Raw genomic sequence first — 13081 nt, 5'->3', positions numbered from 1 at the left:
AGGGAGCTGAGATTATTCATTTAGTGTTTCACAATTCCAAATCACATGAAGGGAGGAGGCATGTTTAACAGGCTCGCCTCAATTGCAGCCCACCGTAACAGTCCTTAAAAAATGCAACCTCCTTTCAAGTGCAGCGGCAGGTTTGTCAGATTACCAATAACATCTCATGAGATGGTCCTGCTCCATTGCAAACATACCTTTTTTATTTTATTTTTTGAGGCATAAAGAATAAAAAATTCCTCTGCACGTCTAACAACTAATAAGTGACTTTTCAACAACCAACAGGCCACCAAGCTCTTTTACAGAGAGTAGCGCTTCTTTGTTGTGTCAAACTTCACCTCCACTACCACCAAAAACCTCATGGCTCACTTGGAATGACGCATGATGCTATGTACTGCACTCATAGACGATTGCTGTGAAGAGCTAAAATGGTCATGTAGGTCCAAAGGCTAAACGTGTGGCAGACATGATACAGGTACGAGTGCGAAGCATTGCACCATTGTGCTGCTGTGTGGCTGCAAAGACCAGTAAAATGCAAGGAACACTGTGCTACAATGTGCAGAGACTTAATTTTCCACTCCATCACTCTCGTTTCAGATACTCTCGAATCCAGCTAACATCCAGCTATATCAAGTCACCCTTTTTTTCCCACTTCAACCTGGCCAGATGATACACTTGACAAAGAGGACAGGTCAGCGCCCCACAAGTAAAAAAACCCAGAGCTCCGTGCTGCAGCAGGGTGCTAGCTCACCGAAGCAGGAGAGACAGTGCAAATGGGAGGGGGGACAAAGCCCACCTCGTTGATGTGCTTGTAGGTCTTGATGAGGTCCACGCTGAGCTTCCGCAGGGGTGCCTGGCTGGGGTCCCTGAACTTGAAGGGCAGGTGCTGGGGATCCGTGGCCATTGCTGCCAGCAGGTCCTGGGTCACGAGGCGGCCGTACGTGGCATTGCCCCCTTTGGCCCCAGCACCCGTCACCACGCCCCCTTGCTGCTGCTGCTGCTGCTGTTCACCTGCACGGGACCATCGGGTACGACAACTCTGGTCAGTTTTGACACCTTACCAGGTAGCTGCAGCACCAAGCCACCAACTGGGACAATTTGCTATGTTATGCAACTTTCTTAATTCAAATAGTCAACTCAAGCATTTTCTTTTCACGGTGCTGTTCTGTTCATGCTTTAAATGCTATTTTGTTACAACAGTGGCAGGTCCTTTTATTACCATGCACAGCCAGTGGCTGCTGTTTTTGTATTATGCTTGGACAGGTCAATGCTGATGATGGTTACCATGGGACACCATGTATACAGCTCATCTTGAACTTGTTTGTAATGGCTGCCAATACTGAATGACATTCGAAATGAACTTGCAAACCTCTTTTAGACCTGCAAAACGAGCATGTGACATCACATCACAGTAGGCATAAATCAGCAATCCCTACTTTCCTATTGTGCATGGTCACTCGTTCCTCATTTCACTCATGTTTGTTCTGCACTTGCTATTGCAAGAGGCTGTGTGTGAGCACGCGCTGGTGGGCATGCCTCCAGCATTACCGTTGCTGCATCTCTGTGCCGTTCAGACATCAAGGAGGTCTCTTTCTTTCTCACAAACTCACAAGGGCCCGAAGTAGGCAAAGAAGTTAAAGAAGTACTAAGTACTGCTGCACCCTGTCAAATGCCATTTAAACCCAACAGTCAAATAATTTTCTCACAACTTCCCAAAATTCATTATGCTGGGCACTAAGATCAAACAAGATTGGAAAACAATCCTTTGACCACCTGCCAGACTTCTGGAACCACTCCATGGGTGGTTCGAACATACACAGAAGCAAATGCCAAACATGCTTTCTCCACACAGACTTCTGGAAAATGCCTAAATGAGACTCCTTGCACACCTGCTCATGGTTGCCAGGCTACATATGAGCCGGGGCTGCATCCTATTTATTGTAACACAACTTAAAAGGAACTCACAGTGGGCATTACACTTTATCTATGTTGCATTTTCAACACTCCTGTCCAATAAACATTAACCAAAGAGCCATGCAGCTATTTATTACAGACCTTGACCGACCTATAAATACATCCTTCTTATATAATGAAAAACGAGCTTTCCATTGCTAATGCAATCTGCACCATGAAGATTCAATGTACATGTGAAAGCTTTAATTGAAAACGGAAAGAATGGGGGCATTCAAAGTGAGTAATGTCCTTCACAACACACACCCACATGGCGAGCTGTCTCTTATTACATACACATGAGATGTTATATAGAAATGCAACCCTATTTTGCAGGTGACACACACCAAAAGACCTAGCAACCTCTTCTATGTGCCTCTACCTCCTCCTCGCCTCCCTCGTGCTGCGGGCGACCCCTCAGCGACAGCGCGGCGACAACTCGCGGAGAGCGAGAAACAAGCTAAAACAAGCAAACAGCGACGGCGCCCAATTTTAAAGCGCGCCAGCCAGTCGGCGGCCCCTCCCCGGTCGGGAAAGCGAAAGCTTGGAGAGGAGACTGGGGGAAAGGAGGGGGGCACAGAAGGGCAAACAACAGAAGGTGCCGCCGGCGACGCCAGCGCTCACTGCCGGCCCATCAAAGTTCACCGCTCGCCAGCTGGCACCGCGTGACTGCAGCCGGGCCGGCCAGAGGACGCATAACGAGAGCTTCCGCGTAGCGCACCGCCGGGCACACGCCCACCTTCGCCGTGCGACAAGCACGCGCACGGGCGCGCGCGGCAAACACTTGTTTTCGTAACCACCACGACAGAGACGTGAGCCCTAGTTCTGGCTTCATACCGAGGGCTACCGGGGGGTCAAAAGCTGAAGCCAGCCGGTACAAGCGGGGTCAGGCTGAGGACATTCAACTCCGGTCGCCGAGCGAGTTCGCATGCGACCCCGCAACGAGCAGGGAAGCGGCAGCGTAAGAAAGATCTTCTTACCGATGTCTTACACCGTGGCTTAGAGCAAAGCGGCAGGATGAAAAGCACCTTCACTACCTCCCTCCTTAGCTTTTTCACGGCCTGGGACGTGATTAACGCATGGCAAGGTTCCGTTGGAGTCGCCAGGACGGGCAGGGGTACGACTAGGATTGCGATTACAAAGACCGCGACACCGTGGGCAGCAACAAGCCCAGCTGAGACGTGTCGCGGAGGAAAGCGCTTGGTCGGGTAACGGAGCCTCCTATGCAACTTCTGTTGGCGCAGCGGTCGCCTTGCGAAATTTCGAGTGTGTGTCAGGCCCCTAGTCGCTTCTTTTTTCTTTTCCCCCCGCTCCACCGAAAACAGAGGACACGACGTCGCCCCACTGGCTGAGCGATCCGGATGCACCGCCTTGGGGCAGTCCGTCAGTCCTTTAGAAGGGCAGCAGAGAAGACAACTCGCGGTGGGCGCGCACCTGAGGACAGGCTGCCGATGGACGCGACGTCTCCAGTGCCTTCGTCGGCCCCATCGGCCGGGGGGCCACACGGGGCCGACACGGCGAGCGGCCCGCTGTCCCGGCGCATGGCCCCGTCGCCGGGCGCGGAGGACGGTCGGACACGGGCGCCGTCCGGCAGCGTCCGTGGACCACGTGCCGCCGGTGCTGATGGCGCTGACAACAGCGGCCGCCCCCCGCGGAGACGCCATCGCGGCTGCTGCCCCGCTTCTCTTCCGAGCCCTCCACCCACGCTACCTCCGCGATCCGAGTTCGGAAGTCGTGGTGCTGGCGGGGCGGCGGCGTCCGGAAGGGACGACGCCAAACGAGCAAGGATCGCGAGATGAGCAAAGCGACCGCAGCGCCGCCAGCGGAGGCGAGTGACGCGCAGCAGCACGATGGACTTGCAGCGCAATACGGCCCATGGACGTCCACTGACGTCAAGCTTGTCTCAGCGTGTTAATGACACGTACGCACCTAAAAAGGGGGCAGACATAACCCGAAACAGCCGTCGCCGTAGCTCAGCTGGTAAAGCACGGGGCGCGAAATTCGGAGGTCGTGGATTCGGATCCCACCGGCAGCATGTGGTTTTTCTTCTGCTCTATCAATTATTTTTAAGCCATAAAATAATAACACTTAATTTCTAAGTAATCAACACCACAAATTAAAACAAAAATCCCCAATGCTCTTTAGTTTCGGTGACTGCTGGCTTCCGCCATGCCGAAACGGAAAAGGTCGACACTTCTTCCTCCTCTACTGAGTGCTCCAAATTCCCCGCTAGCGCTGCACGCTTCCAGGCGGAAGGGAACCTCTGGTCTGCAGGATTCAATGGAGAGTCGTAAAGCAGCCGACGAGCGACCGCTGGTCTCTGCACAGACTTGACCGCGCAACCCCTCTCGCGGCGCGGTTTCTCCCGGTCGACGTGGTGGTGCGTGACCTCCGGGCCGACGCCTCGACCTTGCGTGAACCCTGCCGCTAGTAAGCGGGAGGTAACCGTACCCTCCCCCATTCCCCGCACGCTACCGAGCCCGGGTTTTTTGCTCGCAGCGCCGCTCGCGACGAAGCACGCGGATAAACGAGAATGTGGAGGCTGTAGAGAGGCATCGTGTCCGCGCAGTCGGTCCCTCCGGTGCCTCCCCACCGCCGCCCCTCGCGCCAGCAGAGAGAGAGGAGGCCACCGCAGTGCGCCACGCGGCTGCAGCAGCAGATAGAGTTACTGTATATGCTACCAAAGGTAGCAGAGTTGCGCGTCTGTTTGATCAACGCCGCTCGCGACTCCATTGGTAGAGCGCCATCACGTGGTGTCCAAGCAACCGTGTACTGCGGAGAAGACGACGCTCGATGGGCAAAATCGTTCACTTTTGGTTCTGAACCGGTTTTACCGGTGTCGAGTGCTCCCCCGCTGCCTCTGTCCCCGATTCGAGACGCCCTGCAGCCTTTCTTCTCCCTGTGAGAGCCTCCTCGGTACGGTGCATGTTTTGCCCATCCGGCCAGAAACACGTGCGCTGATGACGTAGGCCGGCCGCCGCTGCAGCGAACTGGATTGACAGCCGGGCAAGTTCGAAGCGGATCCACTATCCAACGGCTGTTTACGTTCGCTGCTGTGGGGTGTAGCTCACGCGTTTTGTTTTTTTTTTTTTTGCTAAAAGTTGCATTGAGGTTTCTTTACCGAAAAAAGGCTGGACTTGCGGCTCTGCGCTTTTTCGTGTACGCTGTTGAAACGCTAAAATAGAGCTCTGCGTTGCGTATTTATGCCTGTTGGCATAAAACCTGAATGGCAAGCCATTTTTTATCGAGGGAAACATGTTTAGGCATCTGATTGTTTACGTCAGATGGTAACGTTCAGCCAGTTTCGAGTAAACTGTATTTTGGATTTTTATACAGTCCTTTCTATAGTTCCGGCTCATAACTTTTTGCAGGGTTTCGTATTTAGTAAAGGAGACTATAAACAGTTTTTTTAATGCAGGTCCGGTGAATAAATGTTGCCGCAAAGATGAATGAATGCTGCATTTGCACGGCGTATTTAGAATACTGAGTCTGCCCTTAGGTTATCAGGTAAATAGTTCGGGGAAGGTGACAGGAATCGCCTGCTGCCGCAGCTCACGGCGCGCGCTAGAGCACCGTTTTTTCTTGGCCACATTTGTTTACTGGGTTACGCAGTCAGCTTTTTAGGGGCTTTTTGTTTGCGATCAATCGAAAAAGTGCTTTAAAAACCTCGGAAAAGCGCTCACGGTCGATCGGTGATGCGCTAGGCATGTCGCCTGCAGAAACGGAGTGCGGCTTCGCCGCATAACTTCGGTTGCTTGGCAGGCAAGATGGCGGACCTACGCGCAACTCTGCTACCTTTGGTAGCATATACAGTAACTCTAGCAGCAGACAGCGGCGGAAGCGGCGGCCCGACAAGCGGAGGGGGGGCGGCGGACATCGATCGCGAAGCCGTCTGGGAAGCGCGCGCCACCGGGCCGGCTGCTCTGCACACCCCCATCACGTTCGCTCCTCCGTCAAGAAGCTCCTTCGACTCTCGCGTCGACGTGCAGGTTCGATCTGCTGCGTGCAGCTGCTGAAGGTACTGCGATCACAACGGACAGACGGGAAGACGAGGTTGTTCGCTGCGCGAACACGTCTGGTTCTCTCCAATAACCACTCGCGCCGTCCCGGCCGAGCCAACAGCGCTAGCGGTATTCATTAATGTTCGAGAGTCATTAAACTAAAACGAATATGGCTACTATAGACCACTATGATCTCTTCCTCTAGTGTTTCGTGCAACGCTTCACAGTAGCGACGGAAACGCACCACCCAGCCCGCGACGGGTACTTTTGTGAACGAACCGGACCATTTCAACTTGCACGCCTCCCTCTGCACTTCACCCCAACACGCGACGCATTCGCACGAGAAAATGACAAACTTCAGATCGGAAAACAACCGAAGTTCTATAAGCGAGCGCCTCGAGTTGACCCGCGCTCTAACGCCATGCGCCGCAATTTTGCGCACCGGGCCCGACAGGCAGTGCTAACACACGGTGCAGCGGTTCCGTGACGCCAGCACAGCGAAGTTCCTGCACTGTCTCCACGTTTGGAGAAAAAAAAAAGCGAAAAAATCAAAGTACCAAATGGCCTTGAGAGTCGGCGCCGGAATCCCCAACAGTTTTTAAAGTCGCGCGCTATGTCGCAACGGTCCGTTACGAGGGCTTCTCTCTCTTTTCTGGTGCTGAAACTTGGCACTTCAAATTTCGCTGCCCTTGTGATCGAGTGCTTGGGTAAGCTTTTACAAGACAGGTGGGAGGCCAGAGAAACGCAGAGCCAGCTAGGATACTCTGCGAAAAGCACGCGTTTCACAAGCCGCGCACTGCGCACTATACGCATGTCCGGAACGAACGCGGTCGCCACCTTCGTGGCGCGCGGCCAACGCGATAAACAATGTGCCTGCGGAAAGAGCTACGGTGCAGGGACGGGAGCCACAAAATAGCGAAGAGACGGAAGGGCATGGCACGCAGCAAAGCGCACTTTGAAACTACACATTCCGTCGAGAAGCGAGCCCTTTTAGTAGAAATGCACTGTGACGTCGAGGAGGAAATAGGTGCACCAAGGAATCAACTTCGAGCCCGCTCTAACGCCTCGGCCACAATATCAGCCGGCGATTGAAGGGTAAATCCCTTTTTCGGTCAGTGTTGTGGAGGAACCACTCATACGTTTTTGACTTGCTTCCAGGACACCCTGCAAACTGATCCAAGAAAACTGACCCTCGCCGACACGTCCTCAGACATACCGATGCATGCAAATGGGGCCCGTAAATACCCGGGAGCTACACGCAAGAAGCCCGCCAGTTCTCGTTCTCGTACTCAGTCCAAGAGCAAGCGTCTCGGCTGCTCGCACGATTATGACGCGATATAAAAAGGTGGCCGTGGCTACACTCTCTTCCGTAAAAAGAAGCGGGGGCCCCTGACAGTCAGGTGGTAACGATGAGGACAGACAAGCGCTCCTTCCAACTAAGTTTTATTCGAAATATCGGACGAAATATATAGAAACGTGTAAGGAGAAATGGAAGCCACAGATGGCTTACAAGACAGAACCACAAAATCAGCCCTGTTGTCGCGCGGTTCGTGAACAGATATAGAATTTCTTCTTGCGAAGAACCAACCGATTTCCAACGCATCAAAAATCTCTTCTCGTGTGATTTGAATAGGTATGTCTGTCAATAACTACTGATCTCTCGAAATCAGGAGCGCGGTAGCCGCCTCCCTCGAAGTTAGTCGAGACTGTGAATGGCGTCTCACGCATTTCCCGTACTACATTGCTGGCATGCTTTCGCAGTCGTTCATTTAAACATATCGTCCACGCTGGCCAACGTAGAAGTGGCCGCATGACCAAGGCATTTTACGGACAAAGCTCTCCGCACAATCCACATACCTGCTGTTATGTCGTGTCTGAAATCCTACACTCCGATTTCCCAATGGATTCACACAAAAAGAAACTCTACAAAGCCGCTTGCCGTGACACCAGCAGAGTTCTGAAACTGGACAGCACTAAGCGAGATGCACTCCTCAACACACCGACCAGGATACCTTTGAGCGGCAGCGAATAAAAAAAAAAGGTCTTTTAAGACAATGAAAAAAAAAAATGAATCCACGATTATTAAAAAATAATTGCTGCGGTTTAACTGCTGCTGAACCTGGTTAGAGAGCGAAAGCTATGGCGTATCGGGCAACTATAGACGCGGCTTGGCGTCTGTAACGTTGAGTGCGTTCCGGACACAGGATAGGCAACGCGCCCACCCTGCCACCCTGGCAGGTGGCAGTTAATGGTTGGTCGCGTGAGTTTACTCACCCGATGAATGCTGAGGCCTATTGCAGCAGTGCCGCGTGTCTGCCACAACGTTGTCAGCGCTAACGCATGCAGCCCACATCTCTCTCTCACCACCCCACGTACATCAAAGCGCGATTCAGGCGTCCACTGACCCAGGGAGGCAGTCACGCGCACTTCTTCTCCTCAAAATGATCGGAGTGTAAAACGTTGTCAGCGCCAACGCCGACGGCATATGGCTCTAGTGCCGCGTGTCTGCCACCACGTTGTCAATGCCAACGCATGCAGCGCATATCTGTCACTACCGCCACGTAGCTTAAAGGGCCACTGACCAGGGTCCGGACATTTTTGAAAAACAAGCCCACTGCATAGATGAGGCATCGAAGATAACCTCTGCAAAATACTAGAGCCATGCGCGCCCCGAAAAGCTGCGAAAATTCAAATCAAAGCCCGCTCGTTCTTTCCTTCCACAAAAATGGCCCCGCCCCACTACTCTGCACCCCGCTGACGTCAAGGGTGGCTACTTTCGCTAAAGGCACTCCATTGGTGCATCGTTCTGACTGACGGGAGAAGGTTGGGCGTAGCCTTGGCGTCGCGTCGTCTGCACAAGGCTTTCCGCAGCGCCTTCTGTTCTGGCTCATGCCTACAAACCCGCATGAAGGAAAAAAAAAAAAAAACTGCGGAGGGAGCGTGCGGCGACAGCCTTGAACCCTTGCCATAAAAAGTAAAAAATAGTAAAACTGAGGGAGTTGGTTCGCCCCCCCCCTCCCCCCCCCCCCGCCGTGATCACGTCACGAGAAGCTCTGCGTGCGCGCTCCCTTCTGTTTCTTTTCTTCTATGCGAGCCCCCCAAAACAAGGTTTTAATTAGTAGTGCAGCAGAGCCTTTCCCTCGCTCGTCCACTTGAGCGCTCCGCATAGACACCGCTTATCCTCCATGCATCTTGCGTACGCCCTGACTCCAATGAACGACATGGGCTTCGGAGCGGAGAAAAGACACAAACACACAGAACACAAACACACATGAAGAAAAGCAAACGGGCGGTTGCCGGGTCCGCACTTCGCCGTGTGTTTCGAACAGAAACGACTTCCGCCCATCCGCTCGTGAAACGGTGGGGAGGCCTAAAAAAAAATGAAAAGGTGGCTCGCTAACTGGGAATGACAAACAGATGTATGAAAGGGTGCGCTCGCTAACAAGTCTAGGTGGTCGAGCCGATCGCGCCTCTCGATCGTTCAGTGTGCGGAGAAAATGCGACGACGCTGTTTCAGCCCCAGCAGCAAAAACCAAGAAAAGAATTCTATTGAAGGCGGGGCCATGACGTAGCCCCGTGACGCACTCCACAGACACCACGCCTCCGGCTTACGTCGGAGAAGGAAGGGGTGATTTTGCCTTGCCGAGCCTACTCGACGAGGAGCGGGAGAGAAGAATTTCGAGGAGGGAATGGAAGGAGAGGAGGCTCGCTGAAAGAGAGGTAGAGAGTGTCTGCTGAGCTGGGGTGAGGTGCCCACTGTCCCAGGGGGGCAAGTTATGCGCCTTTCCTTGGCTTTCGTAGCTCCCGCTCTTCATCGGTTCCGTAGCTCAAAGCGCGATTCAGGTGCCCACTGACCCAGGGGGCCAGTTATGCACCTTCCCTTTCCTCTGCTCTACCTGAAGGTCAAACGAAGGTGAAATCTTTAAGACACGGTGACGTTGACTTTACCTAGAGTAGTGAAGCTTTCGCTTCAAAAACGACATTTTCCGAATTCATGATTAAAAATGGGCCGTCCATTTTAAAGGGCCACTGCCCAGGGTCCGGACATTTTTGAAAAACAAGCCCACTGCATAGATGAGGCATCGAAGATAACCTCTGCAAAATACTAGAGCCATGCGCGCCTCGAAAAGCTGCGAAAATTCAAATCAAAGCCCGCTCGTTCTTTCCTTCAACAAAAACGGCCCGCCCCACTACTTTGAACCCCGTTGACGTCATGGGGGGTTACTTTCGCTAAAGGCACTCCATTGGTGCATCGTTCTGACTGACGGAAGAAGGTTGGGCGTAGCCTTGGCGTCGCGTCGTCTGCACAACGCTTTCCGCAGCGCCTTCTGTTCTGGCTCATGCCTACAAACCCAACGTTTTTCTAAAAACGTTGTACAAACCCGCATGAAGGAACAAAAAAAAAAAAAACTGCGGAGGGAGCGTGCGGCGACAGCCTTGAACCCTAGCCATAAAAAGTAAAAAAATAGTAAAACTGAGGGAGTTGGTGAAATGCAGCGCGCGTGAAATGCATGAAACTTGCGATTCAATCAATGTTCACGGCTGCGACTTCGAGGGCGGTGGACACTGTGCTCCTGATTTCGAGAACTCAAGTTATTGACAGACACCCTACGCAGATCACACGAGAGATACTGGAGGCGTTGGAGATAGGCAGTGACTGCGTAAGTGCGCCATCAGTTGCTCTTCCGTAAAAAAATGGCGGGGGCTTAGCTTTGGTTAAGCCTGGTAGGTTGCGGAAGCAGGTGTTTTATACAGCATATGCAGCGCGTCTAGTGAGAAGAGAGCGGCGCGCCGTGCCAAACGGCCGCCGTTACCAGACGAGCCGAGTTGGTAGCCCGTCTCTCGCTCCTGGTATAACGTCACGCTGTGACGTCACTAGGCATGGTATGACGTCAGGGGTCAGTGCCAAGTGGCCGCCGCTACGCGAAAGGCCGTTCTTGGGAGTAGTATTGCTTTCGCATTAAAGATATTCGGTACTTGTGCCGTAACCACGTGACAACATGACTGGTTTTGAGGTTCTGTCCAGTGTCATTTTTGTTTTCTTTCCCCATAAACGTCCGTACATATTTCTACCGATCTTTCGGACAAAATTTAGCTGTAAGTAGCGCTTCTCCGTCATCTTCACACGTCCGTGTGTTTTCTGCGCGCTGGTGTCAAGCATGGTAACGACGAGTCCGAAATGTGTACTGCGGCAACGGTGAAGGATTGACGCTACATTAAAGCTTAATTAAGACCGTACAATTTGTCCCAAACGGCACCGCAAAGTACGCTCTGCAAGCGACACACACCTTCCACAATACCCACCCACGGAGAAAACCTTCTTTTAGCCCTGGATTTAAAAGGAGCCTTTGACAACGTCTCCCATCAGGCTATCCTAGAGGAGCTGAGTGGTCTAAACTGTGGAGAGAGGATATTTAACTACATCAAGGCTTTCCTCTCCAACAGAACCGCCACCATAGGCATTGGTGAAGTCCGTTCTCATCCCTTCCCCATGCCTAACAAGGGTACTCCTCAAGGGGCTATAATATCCCCCCTCCTCTTCAATATTGCCATGCTAAAGCTAGCAAGAAAGCTTCAAACGCAGCCCGACATAGGCTACACGGTCTATGCCGATGATATAACTCTATGGGCCACACACGGCTCCTTAGCCCAAAAAGAAGAAGCCCTACAAGAAGCCATACACAGGGTTGAAGAATTTGCTGCGGAAAGTGGTCTGGAGTGTGCCCCGGAGAAGTCTGAGGTCATTAGACTCCACAAACTCCCTTACACATCCGCAGGAGAAGTTGAGCTTTTCCTGGGTGGACGCAAGATTAATGAAGTGGACAAGATCCGAATACTGGGGCTCTGGCTTCAAAGTAACCTCAGATCCGACCATATGATCAGAACCATCAAAACAACAGTTAATCAAATCTCAAGAATGATCCGCCGCATTACCTGGCACCGCAAGGGTATGAGAGAAGAGGACACCCTTAGACTCGTCCAGGCCCTAGTTCTGAGCAGGATAACATACGGCCTCCCTTACCAAAAACTGGGCACTGTGGAAACCAGAGCTGTCGATACAATCATAAGAGGGGCTTACAAAACTGCCCTCAATCTTCCAATAGCCACTTCTACAGAACGACTCCTAGAGCTTGGTCTGCACAACACTTTTACCGAGCTCCAAGAAGCCCTCTTGGAAAGCCAAAAAGAACGCCTTCTAAAAACCAATGCGGGAAGGACGATCCTGACTAAATTAGGGACATGGCCGGGGCTGGAGACAAGAGGCAGTAAAACCTCTCTTCCACTCCAAACCCGAGAAAAGATCAGCGTTAGTCCAATCCCACGTCACATGCATCATGCTCATCAGCAAGTCAGACGACAAGCGCGAGCAAAGGCACTTCAGAAACACCTAGAAAGCGACCGTAAAGCCGTTTACGTAGACATTGGGGCCTACCCCACGCCGGGAAAGTTCTCAGTCGCTGCGATTGACCACCAACTAAAACCGGCTCTCCAAGCTTCTATATATGCAGAAAACCCCTCCTCTGCAGAGGCTCTGGCAATAGCTATCGCCATCAAACATAAAGACCAAAGAGGAGAGTCCTCCCACGTTATAACAGACTCCCAAGAAGCCTGCCGCGACTTTCTTAATGGCAGGCTTCCCTCAAGAGCAACACAGCTACTTGGCAATCTCAGCCTAACACACAGACTAACATGGACACCTGGTCACGAAGGACTAGCTGGAAATGAGGTAGCCAACGATCTAGCCCGAGATTTAACCCACCGGGCGGATCCTCATCCCTACCCCACGCCCATGCCTAGCTCCTATGGTGACAGATTAGAACATATTCGGCTGGAGCGCAGAAAATACCCACCCCCTCACATAAAACTAGACTCCTCCGCAGCCATAGACTGGAGGAAAATTCAGACCAACACTTTCCCTAACTTGTTCATCCTACACAAGATTAGCCCCACTCAATATCAGAATACATGCCCTTGGTGTGGAGCTTGCCCTACGCTCTACCACATATCGTGGGAATGTACAACGAAACCAAAACACTTAACTGTATCCAACCCGACATATGAGCAGTGGGAGGTGGCCCTGACCAGCGAGACCCTGGATCACTAACTTAAGTTGGTTCAGCAAGTCCGTC

The 13081-nt window shown here is 52.4% G+C and overlaps 1 protein-coding gene across 8 annotated transcripts in view; it reads right to left on the bottom strand.

Moving 5' to 3' along the window:
* mnb (minibrain) overlaps positions 1-13081 on the bottom strand; it is a 103509-nt gene that overhangs the window by 13242 nt on the left and 77186 nt on the right. For 5 of the 8 annotated variants that reach the window (XM_089549931.1, XM_089549934.1, XM_089549928.1 and 2 more), the window contains one exon: positions 797-1011. In XM_089549931.1, coding sequence (XP_089406057.1) covers positions 797-1011 — 215 coding nt within the window. Of the gene's footprint in view, positions 1-796; positions 1012-3384; positions 3712-7808; positions 8062-8225; positions 8372-13081 lie in introns of those variants that run through there. The other 3 variants (XM_089549932.1, XM_089549935.1, XM_089549936.1) reach the window with 3 other exon arrangements.

This window comes from Amblyomma mixtum, chromosome 6 (assembly GCF_055824585.1).
Source record: "Amblyomma mixtum isolate Tamu chromosome 6, ASM5582458v1, whole genome shotgun sequence".
In the NCBI taxonomy this organism is placed as follows: Eukaryota; Metazoa; Arthropoda; class Arachnida; order Ixodida; family Ixodidae; genus Amblyomma; species Amblyomma mixtum.
The sequence above is the reverse complement of the archived record's forward strand: the minus strand, read 5'-3'. Positions and strand labels throughout refer to the sequence as shown.